General features: G+C 34.3%; 1 protein-coding gene across 10 annotated transcripts in view; it reads left to right on the top strand.

Annotated features, from left to right (window-relative positions):
- PTBP2 (polypyrimidine tract binding protein 2) overlaps positions 1-13,556 on the top strand; it is an 84,476-nt gene that overhangs the window by 27,951 nt on the left and 42,969 nt on the right. For 7 of the 10 annotated variants that reach the window (XM_070592143.1, XM_070592146.1, XM_070592145.1 and 4 more), the window contains exon 3: positions 709-784. In XM_070592143.1, the coding sequence (XP_070448244.1) occupies positions 709-784 (76 nt within the window). Of the gene's footprint in view, positions 1-708; positions 2,087-13,556 lie in introns of those variants that run through there. The other 3 variants (XM_070592151.1, XM_070592150.1, XM_070592149.1) reach the window with 3 other exon arrangements.

The following is a 13,556-nucleotide window of genomic DNA, read 5'->3' as shown; positions in this document are numbered from 1 at the left end:
GTCTATTCACACATTTTTGTAAACATACACTTTTTAAAAATAGGTAAAACAACACTGACTGGTTTGAACAATTGTGCAGTTCCCAGAACATATTAATTTATAACCCTTTCTCTGAGGGATTTAAAGACATGATTTAATCTCTTTTTATACTGGCAGGAAGAAATTTCTCATTCCATAGATTTTGCTTTTGCTTTCAGTGTTGTAGCCACTGAAGTATATACCTAATTGTTAATTTTAATGGTGATCATGAAGACTAGTTGTCCAATTCACCAGTATAAAGTTCTGATTTTCTGAAGTTTCTGATTTTCTCAGTTATCTGGATGATTAAAGGCTGTAGGATTGGAGGAGTCAGAGTATTTGTGAAAAAGTCCAGTGCTGTGGCATTAGTTTGTTTATGAAAAAATTGAGGTGGTTCTCCAAAGCTTTTTTTGATTATGGAACCTAATCATTTTTCCTATTTATTGTCTTCTAGACTTGGGTGAAAGGAAGGAAGGAAAAACTATTGGTTTTGCGGAATAGGGAGAGATTGATAGGAGAGTGGAGTTAATTTTTTATTTTAGGGATTAAATTTTTTAACTATTTCCAGTAGTGTAATACCTGACGTTTGTTTTTCGGTGAATATTTGAAAAGTTACAGATAAGTGACAGGCCTTCAGATTAATGTTTTTAAATTTAAAGTTGTCTTATGCTAATGTGTTTGTTTTTATAGAGAGGATCTGACGAACTGCTCTCTGGCAGTGTTCTCAGTAGTCCAAACTCGAATATGAGCAGCATGGTGGTTACAGGTAAGTGTTACTCTTATCAGGCTGTCACTCTTTGCCATTTTTTGGGGCAGAGTATTAAACTGTAGTCTGTTTTACCAAAATAACTTTTATTTTTAAATGCTTTCTGTTGAAACATTTTAGAGGAAATTTTACTAGAGTATGTATATGTCAAATGAAAAAACCTGAAGATGGTGACTTCTGTGGGCAAGTAACTAAGTCTGATTTTTTTTGTATCACTTAGTAGTATAACCCTTTTCTTTCATGTTGTAAGTCCCCTCATTCTTGCCACTTTTGTACTTTTGTTTTTAGTGTTTGTGTGTCTTAGAATAATTTTAGTATTCTCTATCCCACAAGTCTTAAAGCCCAAACTGTAAATAAAAACCAAAAGATTCAACTACATAGTTGTCTTTTTTGTGTACTTTCAATGTTTTTTCTCTGCCTTAACAGTATTTTAATTCTTTTAATTGAGTTCCTTTATTTACATACTTGGAAATTACTTCATCTACTTGGATGATTTATTTAATCTTCATAGTTAAGGTTTTTTTCTTACATTGTATGTCTGCAGTAACGTTGGTTGTTTGTAATGTCTGTTTGTAAATAAATACAGACTAATTTTTAGACCTTAGTTTTATGACTGATGGGCCAAAATTTTAATCTGATGATGATGATGATGATTGAAGTAGTTTGCGTAAGACCTTACATTTTACGTTGTTTACTTAAAATCAAAGTTTTTTATCTAAACTGTCTCTGAATTACCTACTTGAGGAATTAATTGTATTGGGCAATAAAGGGATTGTAAAAGACTGGAAGCATTTTAATTTCCTTCATATAGCCATTGCTTGTGTATATGTACACTGTGGCACGCAGATGCACGTTTCTGACAGTTCAGTTAAGTAAAAACTAAAATGAAGTACTTACCTAGTATAGTCATAATGAGGTGAAAATGAATTTGTCCACACATCATTAGTACTGACTTTTGCATGTCATGATTACAAAGAAAATCACTAGGCCATGGTTTTGATAGTCAAAGTACCATGTACAAATAATTGAACAAATAGGCTCAAATGTCTGTAACTCTGCTCTGCTGGTTTAATTTTCTTAAAACTATACATAGTAGCAATTGATAATGGAAATGTTTTAAAAATTAATATGTAGGGCTATGACAGAGTAACTAGTAGCAACCTTTCCTTCTCTCCTCATGTTCACCCCCCCTGTATCAAACACTGTAAAACTGAGTAAAATATATGGGACACTTGTTGTCTGGAATTGATGAGCAGACACTACAAGATAACAATGATCCTTGAGAGAAGGGAATAAAATGAGGTGAGTCTTGTGGTCACTTTGGCTGTCTGCCTTGGGGTACCCTACTGTGGTAGCACAGGGAGGGTGGAGCCTAAGCAGAGCATGGAGGTCTGATTGAGTTGAAGAAACTGAGATTGGAACTTAGAGCTGCTTAGACATCTGAGATTTGTGGAGCTGCTTAGACATCTGGGATTTGTGGAGAAGGGTCCTGAAAAAAGTTGTCCAGGGCTTAGGGCAGGGGACAGAATTCGGTGTGGGGATTCACTTCATTTAGAATTTTGAATAATGCCTGGGCTGTATGTGTACAGGTTGGGACTCTGCATGGTCTATCAGAAATGACCTGCACTGGGGCTAAGAGCTAGAATGGTGATTCCAAAAGTTGTGCAGTGCTCTGAGACATTTGAGTTCTGGGAAGTCAGAATGCAGACATCTTGCAGAGTTCCTCAGACATTCAGTTTAAACTACGAAAAGCCTAGGCTTTAAGAGAAAGAATCACTCACTGTACTAAGTGCCAACAACCATAATACCAAGTTAAGAAACTGAGATAGTCTAGCCTGACAAGACATGAAGGCTTCATCAGTAGTTTGATTGCCTGCCTAAACAAAACAACATCCCCTAGGGAAGACCATGATTCAGTCTTCCTACAACTATCATCCATAATATCCTGCATACCATCAAAAATTATAAATCGTGTGAAGAAGCATGAAAAAATTCCATAAATCAGAGAAGCAGCATGCAATAGTAAGACCCCAAAATGACCTAGATATTGGATTAGCAGATAGAGATTATAAATATTTTTTAAAGCTATAAAGGAAAATCTTGAAATGATGAGTGAACGCTTGGAGGAATATGTTAAGAAAGAAAGAGAACTATAAAGAAAGCATATAGAAAATGTTGTAACTGAAAAATACAGTATGTGAAATGAAAATTTCACTGGTTGGGACTAACATCAGATTGGAGACAACTGAAGAAAGGTTAGTAAACTTGAGTACAGACGAACAGAAATTATTCAGTTTACCAGAGAGAACAAAATATATGTTTGGGACAATCAAGCAGTCCAACATATGTGTAATTGGAGTTCTAGAGTGGGAGTAAAGAGAATGGGGCCAAATATATTGTAATTGAGACAGAGATTGCTGAAAACTTAAAACATTTGAAGAAAAATATCAAGTAGGATAGATAAAAAGAAACACATTTAGGTAGTTAATAGTCAATATATTGAAAACTAATGATAAAGAACAAATCTTTAAAACAAGCAGGAAAAAGACATCTCACAGTAGACTGACACCTTGCACTAAAAGAAAGAAAAAAGCTGATTTGTTTAGGCTGAATGGAATGACACTAGAAAAAAGGTAAAAAGACTCCTCTTTTAATCCTTTGAATTTCTTTGAAAGACACTGTTTCTGTATAAAGAAAAAAACTTTGTATTTGGTTTATTATGTGTATAGATGTTTATATGACAGCAATTAGCACAAAGTAAAGATAAATGGAATTTTACAGTTGTAAGGTTCTTATATTTTACATGAAATGAAAGAATATTAACTCTAACACAAGTAGATTCTAGTAAGTTAAGGTTGCGTACTGAAATAATCTCTAAAAAATACAAAGGAATACAGTTAAAAGCAAAGAGAGGGGATGTGGAGGACTGACTCTGTTTTCCAAAGTTATTGTAAAGCTCCAGTAGTCACAATAATGTCACATTGGCATAAAGAAAGATAAATAGATCAGTGGAACAGAATAGACTTAAAATAAACCCACGCAATAATGGACAACTGGTTTTTGACGGATGCACAAAGGCAATTCAATGGAGAGAGAAGAGACTTTTCAGCAAAGGGTGCTGTAACAGTTGGGTTATCTATATGCAAAAACAAAAGACAAAAAACTTGGGTCTATACCTCATACGATATACAAAAATTAGCTCCAGATGGACCATGACGTAAATGTAGAACCTAAAATTATAAAACTTGTAGGAGAAAACATAGTAGAAAATCTTTGTGGCCTTGGGTTAAGCAAAAATTTGATATCTCAAAAGCACAGTCTGCAAAAGAATAAATAGGACTTCATCAGTTTAAAAAAGAACAAAAAGACAAGCCATGGAGAGGCAGAATGTCTTTACAAAGCATAAAGCTGTCTAGAATATATATAAATTCAGACTATATAGACTCCAAAACTGAACAGGTGACTGGCAACAAAAACAACCCAACTTAGTAAATTGACAAAAATACTTGATAGTTCATCAAGAAAGATACACAAATGGTAAATAAGCATATGAAAAAGATGCTTACAGCATCATTAATCATTAGAGAAATGCAAATTAAAACTAAAGTGAGATAACATTACACACCTATTATAATGGCTAAAATTTAAAAGACTGCCTGTACCGTGTTGGAAAGGATATGGAGGAACTGTAACACTCATATATTGTTGATGGAAATGTAAAATTATAGAACTACGTTGGAAAACAATTTGGCAGTTTCTGAAGTTAAGTATGTACTGTATGATCCAGCTGTTTGTCTCCTGTGCAAGAGGAGAAAGAAAACCCAAGAAAAATGAAGGCATATATTCCTTAAAAAACTTGTATATGAATGTTCATAGTAGCTTTTTTTGTACCATTGAAGACCCAAAACTACCCAAATGTCCATCAACAGATGAATGGATAAAAGTGATTACTGTTTGGGCATTGTATTCTATTGCATACATTGAAATGCTAAGCCATACAGAGTGAGCTATTGATCTGTGCAACAGCAGGGATAAATCTCCAAATAATTATGCTGTGTGAAAGAAGCAAGGAAAAAAATACATTTTGTATGATTCCATTTATATGAAGCACTAGGAAATGCAAGCCAAAAGTACATTGGTGGTTGCTTGGAATTCAGAGGTGGGGAAGAGTAAGGAGGAGGTGTTGCCAAAGGCACAAAGAAATTTGGGGGTGGTGGGTATGTATACCTCTTATGGTGAAGGTTTCATAGATGAATACATAGGTCAAAATTTGTCACATTGTAGGCTTTAAGTATATGCAGCTTATTGTATGTGAAGTATATATCAAAAAGGCTGTTTAAAAAGAAAAGCCCATAGAGGAATTAACATGGAATACTATTCAGATATTTTATTAATACTTTGCAAGAGAAGAATAACAACAAAACACCAGACAATTAGAAAATAAATAGCTAGATGTTAAACGTAAACCCATTGTAAGTCTGTAAATGTAAATTGGCAAAACTAATTTAGTTTAATGTGGTAACAGCTAGCCGTATGAGGCCATTGAGCACTTGGAATGTGACTACCCCTAATTAAGATGATTTGGGAGGACGTGTGTTTCAAAGATGTAGTATCAAAAAAGAAGAATCTCATTAAAAAATCTTATGTTGATACAGTAATATTTCAGATATATTGAGTTCAAATATTGAAATTAATTTCACTCCTTTTTACTTTTTGATATGGTTACTAGAATATTTAAAGTTGTGTCTTTCAGTCTTTTTTGGACACTACTGGTGTAGGAAATCCAATTAAAAGGCAAAGATTGTGAAACTGGATTAAAAAGCAAGGCTTAACTTTGCTGTCTGCTACTAGAGTCAGATTGAAGTAAAAAGACACAGATTGAAAGTAAAAGGGATGGAAAATAATATTCCATGCAAATAGTAGACACAAGAAAGTTAATGTGATTGTATTAACATCAGATAGTAGAATTCAAGACAAGAAATATTACCAGATAGGAAAAAGCATATTGCATAGTGCTGAAAGGGTCAATATTTCAGAAAACATAATATTTCTTAATTTGTATGCTAGTAATAACAGAACTTCAGAGTACATTAAAAAAATGATAGAACTAAAGAGAGAAACAGAAATCTGCAATCATAGTTGGATATTTTAACATTCCTCACAATAATTGATAGGACAATTAGATCTTTAAAAAAAAGTACGTAGAAGATTTGAACAGTCCTGTCAATCAGCTTGGCTTAATTGACATTTATAAAACTTTACCTAATAACTGCAGAATAACTTTTCAAGTGTACATAGAATATTTACCATGAGACCATATACTAAGACATAAAATAACTCAATAAATCTCAAATGATTGAACTCTCATATAGCACCTGATTATAGTGAAATTTAATTAGAAATCCAAAACAGTATGAAATCTAGGAAATTACTAAATATTTAGAAATTGAGCTACACAATTCCTTTTTTTTTTGGTAAGATTTTATTTTTCCTCCTTCTCCCCAAAGCTCCCCAGTACATAGTTGTATATATTTTAGTTGTGAGTCCTTCTAGTTGTGGTACATGGGATGCTTCCCCAGCATGGCCCGGTCCGCGACCAGGATTTGAACCGCTGAAACCCTGGGCTGCTGAAGCAGAGCATGCGAACTTAACCACTCGGCCACGGGGCCGGCCCCTGAACTACACAATTCTGAACAACACATGAATCAAGATATAAGGGCATATTTCTGACTGAATGAAAATATATCAAAATTTGTTAATTGCAACCCAAGAAATGGAGAGAGAGAGAGAAAAATATGTCTATACCTATATTAGATACATTTATACCTATATTAGAAAGAAGGAAGGTTTAAAACTCCTATCAAGAAAAGAAAGGAAACGTAAATTACCAATATTGGGAGTGAATAGTAGAGATGCCACTTACAGATCCTACAGAATGTAATAGGAAAATAAGGCAATCTTACAGACAATGCTAATATTCTAAATTCAACAACTTAGATGCAGTAGACAAATTTACTTTCACAAACTTACAAAATCTATTATTCTATAATAGATACATATTAGCTGCGTATTTACTATAAAAATTGAACTCATGGGGCTGGCCCAGTGGCATAGTCGTTAAGTTTGCATGCTCTGCTTCAGCGGCCCAGGGTTCACAGGTTCTGATCCCGGGTGTAGACCTACATACCGCTCATCAAGCCATGCTGTGGTGGCGTCCTATGTACAAAGTAGAGGAAGATTGGCATGGATGTTAGCTCAGGGCCAGTCTTCCTCACACACATACAGAAAAATGAATTCATGATAAAAAATGTTTCCACTGATTACTTTGGGCATAGGTGGTTTCACTCAGGCATAAGTAATTTCACTCATAGATGGGTGGTTTCACTGTTAAATTTTATGAAACTTGAAAGTAAGAAATAATAATCTTCAGTATACATTTTTAGAAAATAGAGAAACGGGGTACTCCCTGGTTCACTTTGTGAAGCTATACTATAACTGACACCAAAACCTAACAAAGATAATATAAGAAATGAAGTTTTCAGACTTAATATTTTTCATTAATGTAAATGCAGACGTTTAACAAAATGCTGGCAAATCACATCCAATAGTATATAAAAGATAATTCATGATGACTGACTGAGAGTACCCCAGGATTGTTAAGTTTTAATATTTGAAAATGAATTCAAATTATAATTTATCACAATGAGAGACTAAAGGAGAAAAGAACCTTCTGTCAATAGAAGCAGGAAAAGCATTTGACAAATACAGCATGCATTCATGATCAAAATCTCTCAGAAAACTAGCAAGGGAAGGGAACTTCCACAAGGTTTCCCAGCTTTTTGCTTACCTTGAGGTAAGTAAAATATTACCTTAGGTAAATATTACTAAAGGTAAAGCATAAATATTGGAAAAGACTGTCTTATTCATAGTCAACATGATTTTTAAAACAGAAAACCCAAAGGAATCTACAAAGTGTTTGGTAGAACTAGTAAGTGAATTTCAAATGGTTACAAGATACAAGTTCAATATACAAAAATAAATTGTTTCCTGATATTGGTAGCAAATTATTGGAAAATGAAATTTTTAAACTCTTCACAAAAACGTAAGACAAAAAACAAGGAATAAGTTTAACAAAATATGTAAGACGTCTATACCGATAACTAGAAGACATGGCAAAGAGAAGTTAAAGACCTGAATAAATGAAGAGATACACTGTGTTCATGAATTAGAAGGCTCAATATGTGAAGATATAATTTTTCCCCAAATTGGAATGGAAATTGAATCTATAAATCAGTCAAGCCCAATAGGCTCTTTTTTTTTTTTTAAAGATTTTCTTTTTTATTTATTGTTTTTTTTCCCCCTCTTCTCCCAGTACGTAGTTGTATATTTTAGTTGTGGGTCCTTCTATTTGTGGCATGTGGGATGCCTCCTCAGCATGGCTTGATGAGCGCTGCTAGGTCTGTGCTCAGAATCCAAACCAGCAAAACCCTGGGTCGCCAAAGCAGAGCCCACGGACTTAACCACTCAGCCGTGGCACCAGCCCCCAAGCCCAATAGGCTTTTAAATTGAAATTGACAAGTCGATTCTAAAATTTATGTGGTAATAAAAAAGGACCTGGAATAAAACCATTTTGAAAAAGAAAAAGTTGGGACACTCACTGTCTGATTCAGGATTCACTGTAAACTTGAAGTAATCAAAACAGTTTAGTATTAGCATGATTAGTGTCTCAGAATAACGTTCAGAAATAGACTCCTACATTTAAGGTCAATTGATTATTTACAAAGGTGCCTTGGTCATTCAATGGGGAAAGAGAAGTTTTCTCAACAAATGGTGCTAGAACAGTTGGATACACGTATGAAAAAAGCTTTAAGAAAAAAAATCATAGACTGTATTCTCAACCTTAGCATAAATGAAGCTTTCTCACACAAGACAAAAAACACTGTAAAGGAATAATTTATAAACTAGACTCCATCTAAACTAGACTCATCCAAAAACATTAAGACAATGAAAAGGCAAGGCACAGACTGGGAGGAAAGAGCAGTATTCACATATCAATACGTATGTCTACAAAGGACTTGTATCCAGAGTATGTACAGAATGCTTCACATCAATAAATAGAAACAGCCTCATGTTTTTAATGAGTGAAAGAAGATATACAAATAGCTAATAAGCACAGGAAAACATACATTAGTCATCAGGAGAAAGCAAGTTATAACCACTGTGGGGTACCACTTCACGCCAACTAGAATCTAGGCTAAAGTTAAACAGATTGGCAATGCCAAATGTTGATGAGGATGCAGAGCACCTGGCACTTTTTTGCCATTGTTGGTGAGAGTGTAAAATAGTTTGGAAAACAGTTTGGCAGTTTCTTATAAAGTTAGACATAACCCTACCCTACAGCCTAGTACTTCTACTTCTAGGTTTTTACCCAGTGAAAACACGTTCCCTACAAGACTTGTGCAAATATGTGTATAAAAAACTTCATTCGTGATGGTCCCAAACTTGAAATAACGTCTGTCATCAGGAAAATGGATCAGTAAATTGTTGTGTAGTCATATAGTGGATTACTACTCAATAATAACAGAATGACTGTCTATACTTGGAACAAACTGAGTGGATATTGTTAAATGTTATATGAAACAAAGGAAGCTAGATACAAAACATTGCATACTGTGTGTGATTCCATTTCTATAAAGTTAGGAGCACATAATTTTTAGTATAGAAACCAAAATATTAGTTGCCTGTGGGTGTTGGGAATTAGCAGGAAGGGAATCTGGGCTGATGGGCATGTTCTCTATCAATTAACAAAGTTGTAAAGCAGATCCAAAATTTGTTTGAAACAGTAGGCTGCCTCTGGGAAGCATGAACTGCTTGTAGCTTTGTCTTGCTAGAATGTAAAATAGGAGAAGGGGAATGACTAAAGTTGAGTCACGATAGGCAGGGATCTGGATATGGGATTTGATTTGTTATACTGAGGAGCTAGGACTTTACTAGATTTACATTTTAGAAAGGATTTTTGTTCCATTTGTGTTTTGAGGGAAGCAGAGGAGAGTCACTACTGTACATCAGGAAGACAGCTAAAAACTTTACAAAGCTCTGCTCTGGAGATACTGAAGTCTTGAATTTTAGGGTCTTAAAAGTAGAATATGGAGGAAATGATGTATCAAGAAACTAGAAGAATTCTAAGTTATTTGGAAGTAGAGTGAGAGAAGTATTAGAGTTTTGGCTTAGAATCACTGGGTTGATGGATAATAGTCCCGTTAACAAAGGAAAAAAGTGGAAAATGAGATTTGGTTTTGATGGAAAGAATAATCTGTTACTGTCTTAAAGTATGCTTAGAAATGATGCTTAATGTACTTTATGACTAAAGGATGAATCGAATCTTTTTGTAGTGTTGAAATAAAATTACCTAAAGCCTTATTTTAGCGTAAGAAATTTGTGTACATTCAATTTATTTTACCCTAATGCACAGAGGAAACACTAAGTTTTAAGATTTTTCTGTTTTTTTCCTAACGTAGAATGAGAGTCTGTATATGTTCTAACAGACCCCAATTTGAATGCTGTTGCTTATAAGAGCAAATAGCGTAGAAGACCTTTAAAGACTAGTGATTATACTTGCCTAGGAAAATATGCTGTTGTCCAGATGTCTCAAAAAGGGACTTTTACAGACAGTATTACAAGGAAACTTTTGTAGTTATCAGATACAGCACAGGATTTCGTTCTTCTGTTCCGGCTTTATCCAAAATACTTCTTCTAATTGATCTTACTCTAGAATTTTGTTTCCTACAGAATCTGACTTAACAGGCTTTCCCTCCTCTGTCCAGACTTTGTGTACAGTACCTATTTTTGGGGTCAAAGAAAAAAATAATTTTAGAAGTGAGAAAAGTTAATGTTAGAAACTTTGTGTCAGGTAAATATTTAATAAACCAATGCATTAAGACTATATTGTAGTAGTTTCTTAAATAAAAGTGAAACATTTCAAAAACACAGCTAGCTTCAATTAGTATTAAAATTGAATTTTAATGAAAGGAATTTGTAAGTATTTGGCAGTGGGGAGAATACTTAACAGTTGTAAGATATGGTCTCTTTAGTTTTTGAGTTATTTCTTTACAGCTTTGGAAGTGGTATATCACTTTAAGTTAAGTATACATATTTCTGCCAGTGCTGCTAATTGTTATTCTGTAGTAGTAGGATTTATTAGTGCTAAAAGTGTGACTTTTTGCTTTATGTGAAAGAACTGAAATCATTCTATAGGTTCTGGTGTATGTTATTCAGAAGTTTTTGAGATTTTCATTTTAATATTTACTTGCAGACATTTTGTATATGATGTCATTTCATTTTGTTATAATGCTTTGGATAGTATTCCAACACATTGTTTCACAGTTTGAATGTTTATGAGGTTCTAACAACATGTCCTGTTGCAGATAGAGAGGTAATGAGAGCCGTCCTCCAGTTTAGCCTTCTATGTTTTTCCAACTCATGCATAAGGCACTTTTGGCAACTAGACTATGCAGCTACTCAGAAATGCAAAGAGTTATGGCCAGCTTTTACAATCAGCCTAGTAAGATTTTTTTGTGTGGTGGCTGTTGGAGTTAGCGAAACGCCTATCAGGATAACAGAAGTACTATCTATCTGTCTATACCTGCGTTTCTGGTTAACTCTTCGTTGGAATTTCTGTTTTCCCAATTAGGAAAGCAAAAAGATATGAGCATTCATTTTTCTTAGCTCAGGTTCTTTTTATTTATTTATTTTTTATTTTCCTAAAGCTAGCAGCTTCTATAACACTGTGCTTTGTTCTGAAGTCTTAACTAAAAACTGCTTGGAATTAAAACTGCTTTGCCTCTCAGTCCTATATTTGATAAAGGAAGTTACCAATGCTTTTATAAATGCTTTCGTCTGAAAGACTTGGAGAATGAGAATGTGCTTATGTTTTGTTACATATATGTCTTCATAGACAGATGAAGTATAAAGTTTTGAAATGTGCTCAGGTTGGTATGCAGTTGAAAGTATAGAATTAGATTATTGGTTAATGAGTGGGACTAAAATAATAGGTTTACAGATTAAATGACAAAGTGATTTTTGAAACCCAGGTGCTGGAGTGTTTATATGAGCAAGTAGAGATAGGAAGGACCTTGGGACCAAAACAGGTTGGGGATCTGGGAATGAATAAGTAGAGGGTTCAAAGCACAGGTATCAAATGAGTCAGGGAAGTAAGAAAACTAGACATGAATTGTTAGGGGTTCTGTGAGAACAGAGACATTCAGTAAGGCTGAGAGGGGTCACAGTTCTTCGGCTGCGGATGGGTTTAACAAATTACCTAGGGTCTTATAAGGTCACTTATGTGAAAGCTGCAGGCAGAAGCCAGTAGAGAACAAAGGTCAGTCAAGGAGAGAAGAGATGGACTGATAAAGGTGAAGATGCTCACTTTAGATTTGAAGTAGAAAACCACTTTTGAGATTGGAAGAGAAGTGTTCAAATAGAAACAGTTTTTACGTTTTCTAGTTTTGAATTTGTGAGTAGAAGAATATCTTTGCTAAGCAAAAGGCTTTAAGAAGACCAAATTATATATGGAAAATGGTGTAATTAATGATTTCTGTAATTTATATGTAACTTATGTGCATAAGTAAAAGCATTACTATGTTGCATACATTATATAAGAATTATTTTAATTATTACTGGTTTTACATAACCAAACCAAAAGTTTCTGGACTTACCTGGGGAGTGGAAGGGAAAGGACAGCAGAAAGAAGTCCAAATTATTGTATTTTGTCTTCTGAAAAATCATAGATCTGTAACCCAGAGAGACCCAGTCTTCCTTACTTCTCTGAGAGGGTGATAAATGGCCTAGATGTTTTATAAGCTGAGGACCACACGTTTTCTTATGCCTTTTTTCTTTTCCAGGCCTGGGGTGTTTTTATATATGAAATTAGGCTTAGTTGTGTGATTAAAGAAATCTTCATTTTCCAGTTTTGCATTCTCATAATGTCATTATTTTAAATGAAGATTTTCATCATATTTAGCTATATGTGAATATTTAGTAGCCACCCTCTCTGAAGCTCTTAACTGAGGGAGTATCAGAGTGTGAAGAGAGTGTAAATTTTGGTACTTACATGGTCTTTGAGAGGAAAGGACATGTCTTTGACAGGAAAGTGTATAATATGAATTTTGTTTTGGGATTCTCCTATAGTAAGTTAAGAGCACAGGCTGTGGAGTCATATACTTGCTGAGTTTTAATCCTTTTTCTGCCACTTCCCGTCTTCACCACTTAGTAACTGTCTGACCTTGGCAACTTCACTAGCTGTCATCATAAATGGGATTGATGGGTCATGATAATAGCATCTTAGAGGTGTAAAGTAGTTAACTTCCAGAGAATGTTAAATATCTATGCAAAAGAAAAGTAGCATCTTTTCTGTATTTCTCCAAAAAACCAGGTTGTCTTCTTTGACTGTTAAAACTATCCTACCTTCCTTGTTATTCTGCTTTTTTACTTCTGCTTTTACCACCCACTGTCCAGAAATTATCTAACACAAATCCTTAACAATAAACTATTCTATTCTCTTCATAATAGGTTTAGGGAGACTTTACCTTTTGGAAATCATATTCTAAAAGTCATTTGAAAAGAGAAGCCTTTTTTCACCCTATATATACAGTGATAGGTGGTATCTTTATTATGGTGCTTTTTTCTCGACCTTTTCCCAGAAGGAAAAGGACAGACTAAATTAGAAAAAACTGAAGTTTGCTGTTTTGAGTTTCCTGATACCAAAACCTATAAC

Source organism: Equus przewalskii, chromosome 24 (genome assembly GCF_037783145.1).
Source record: "Equus przewalskii isolate Varuska chromosome 24, EquPr2, whole genome shotgun sequence".
Taxonomy (NCBI): Eukaryota; Metazoa; Chordata; class Mammalia; order Perissodactyla; family Equidae; genus Equus; species Equus przewalskii.
This window is presented reverse-complemented; position numbering and strand designations above follow the sequence as displayed.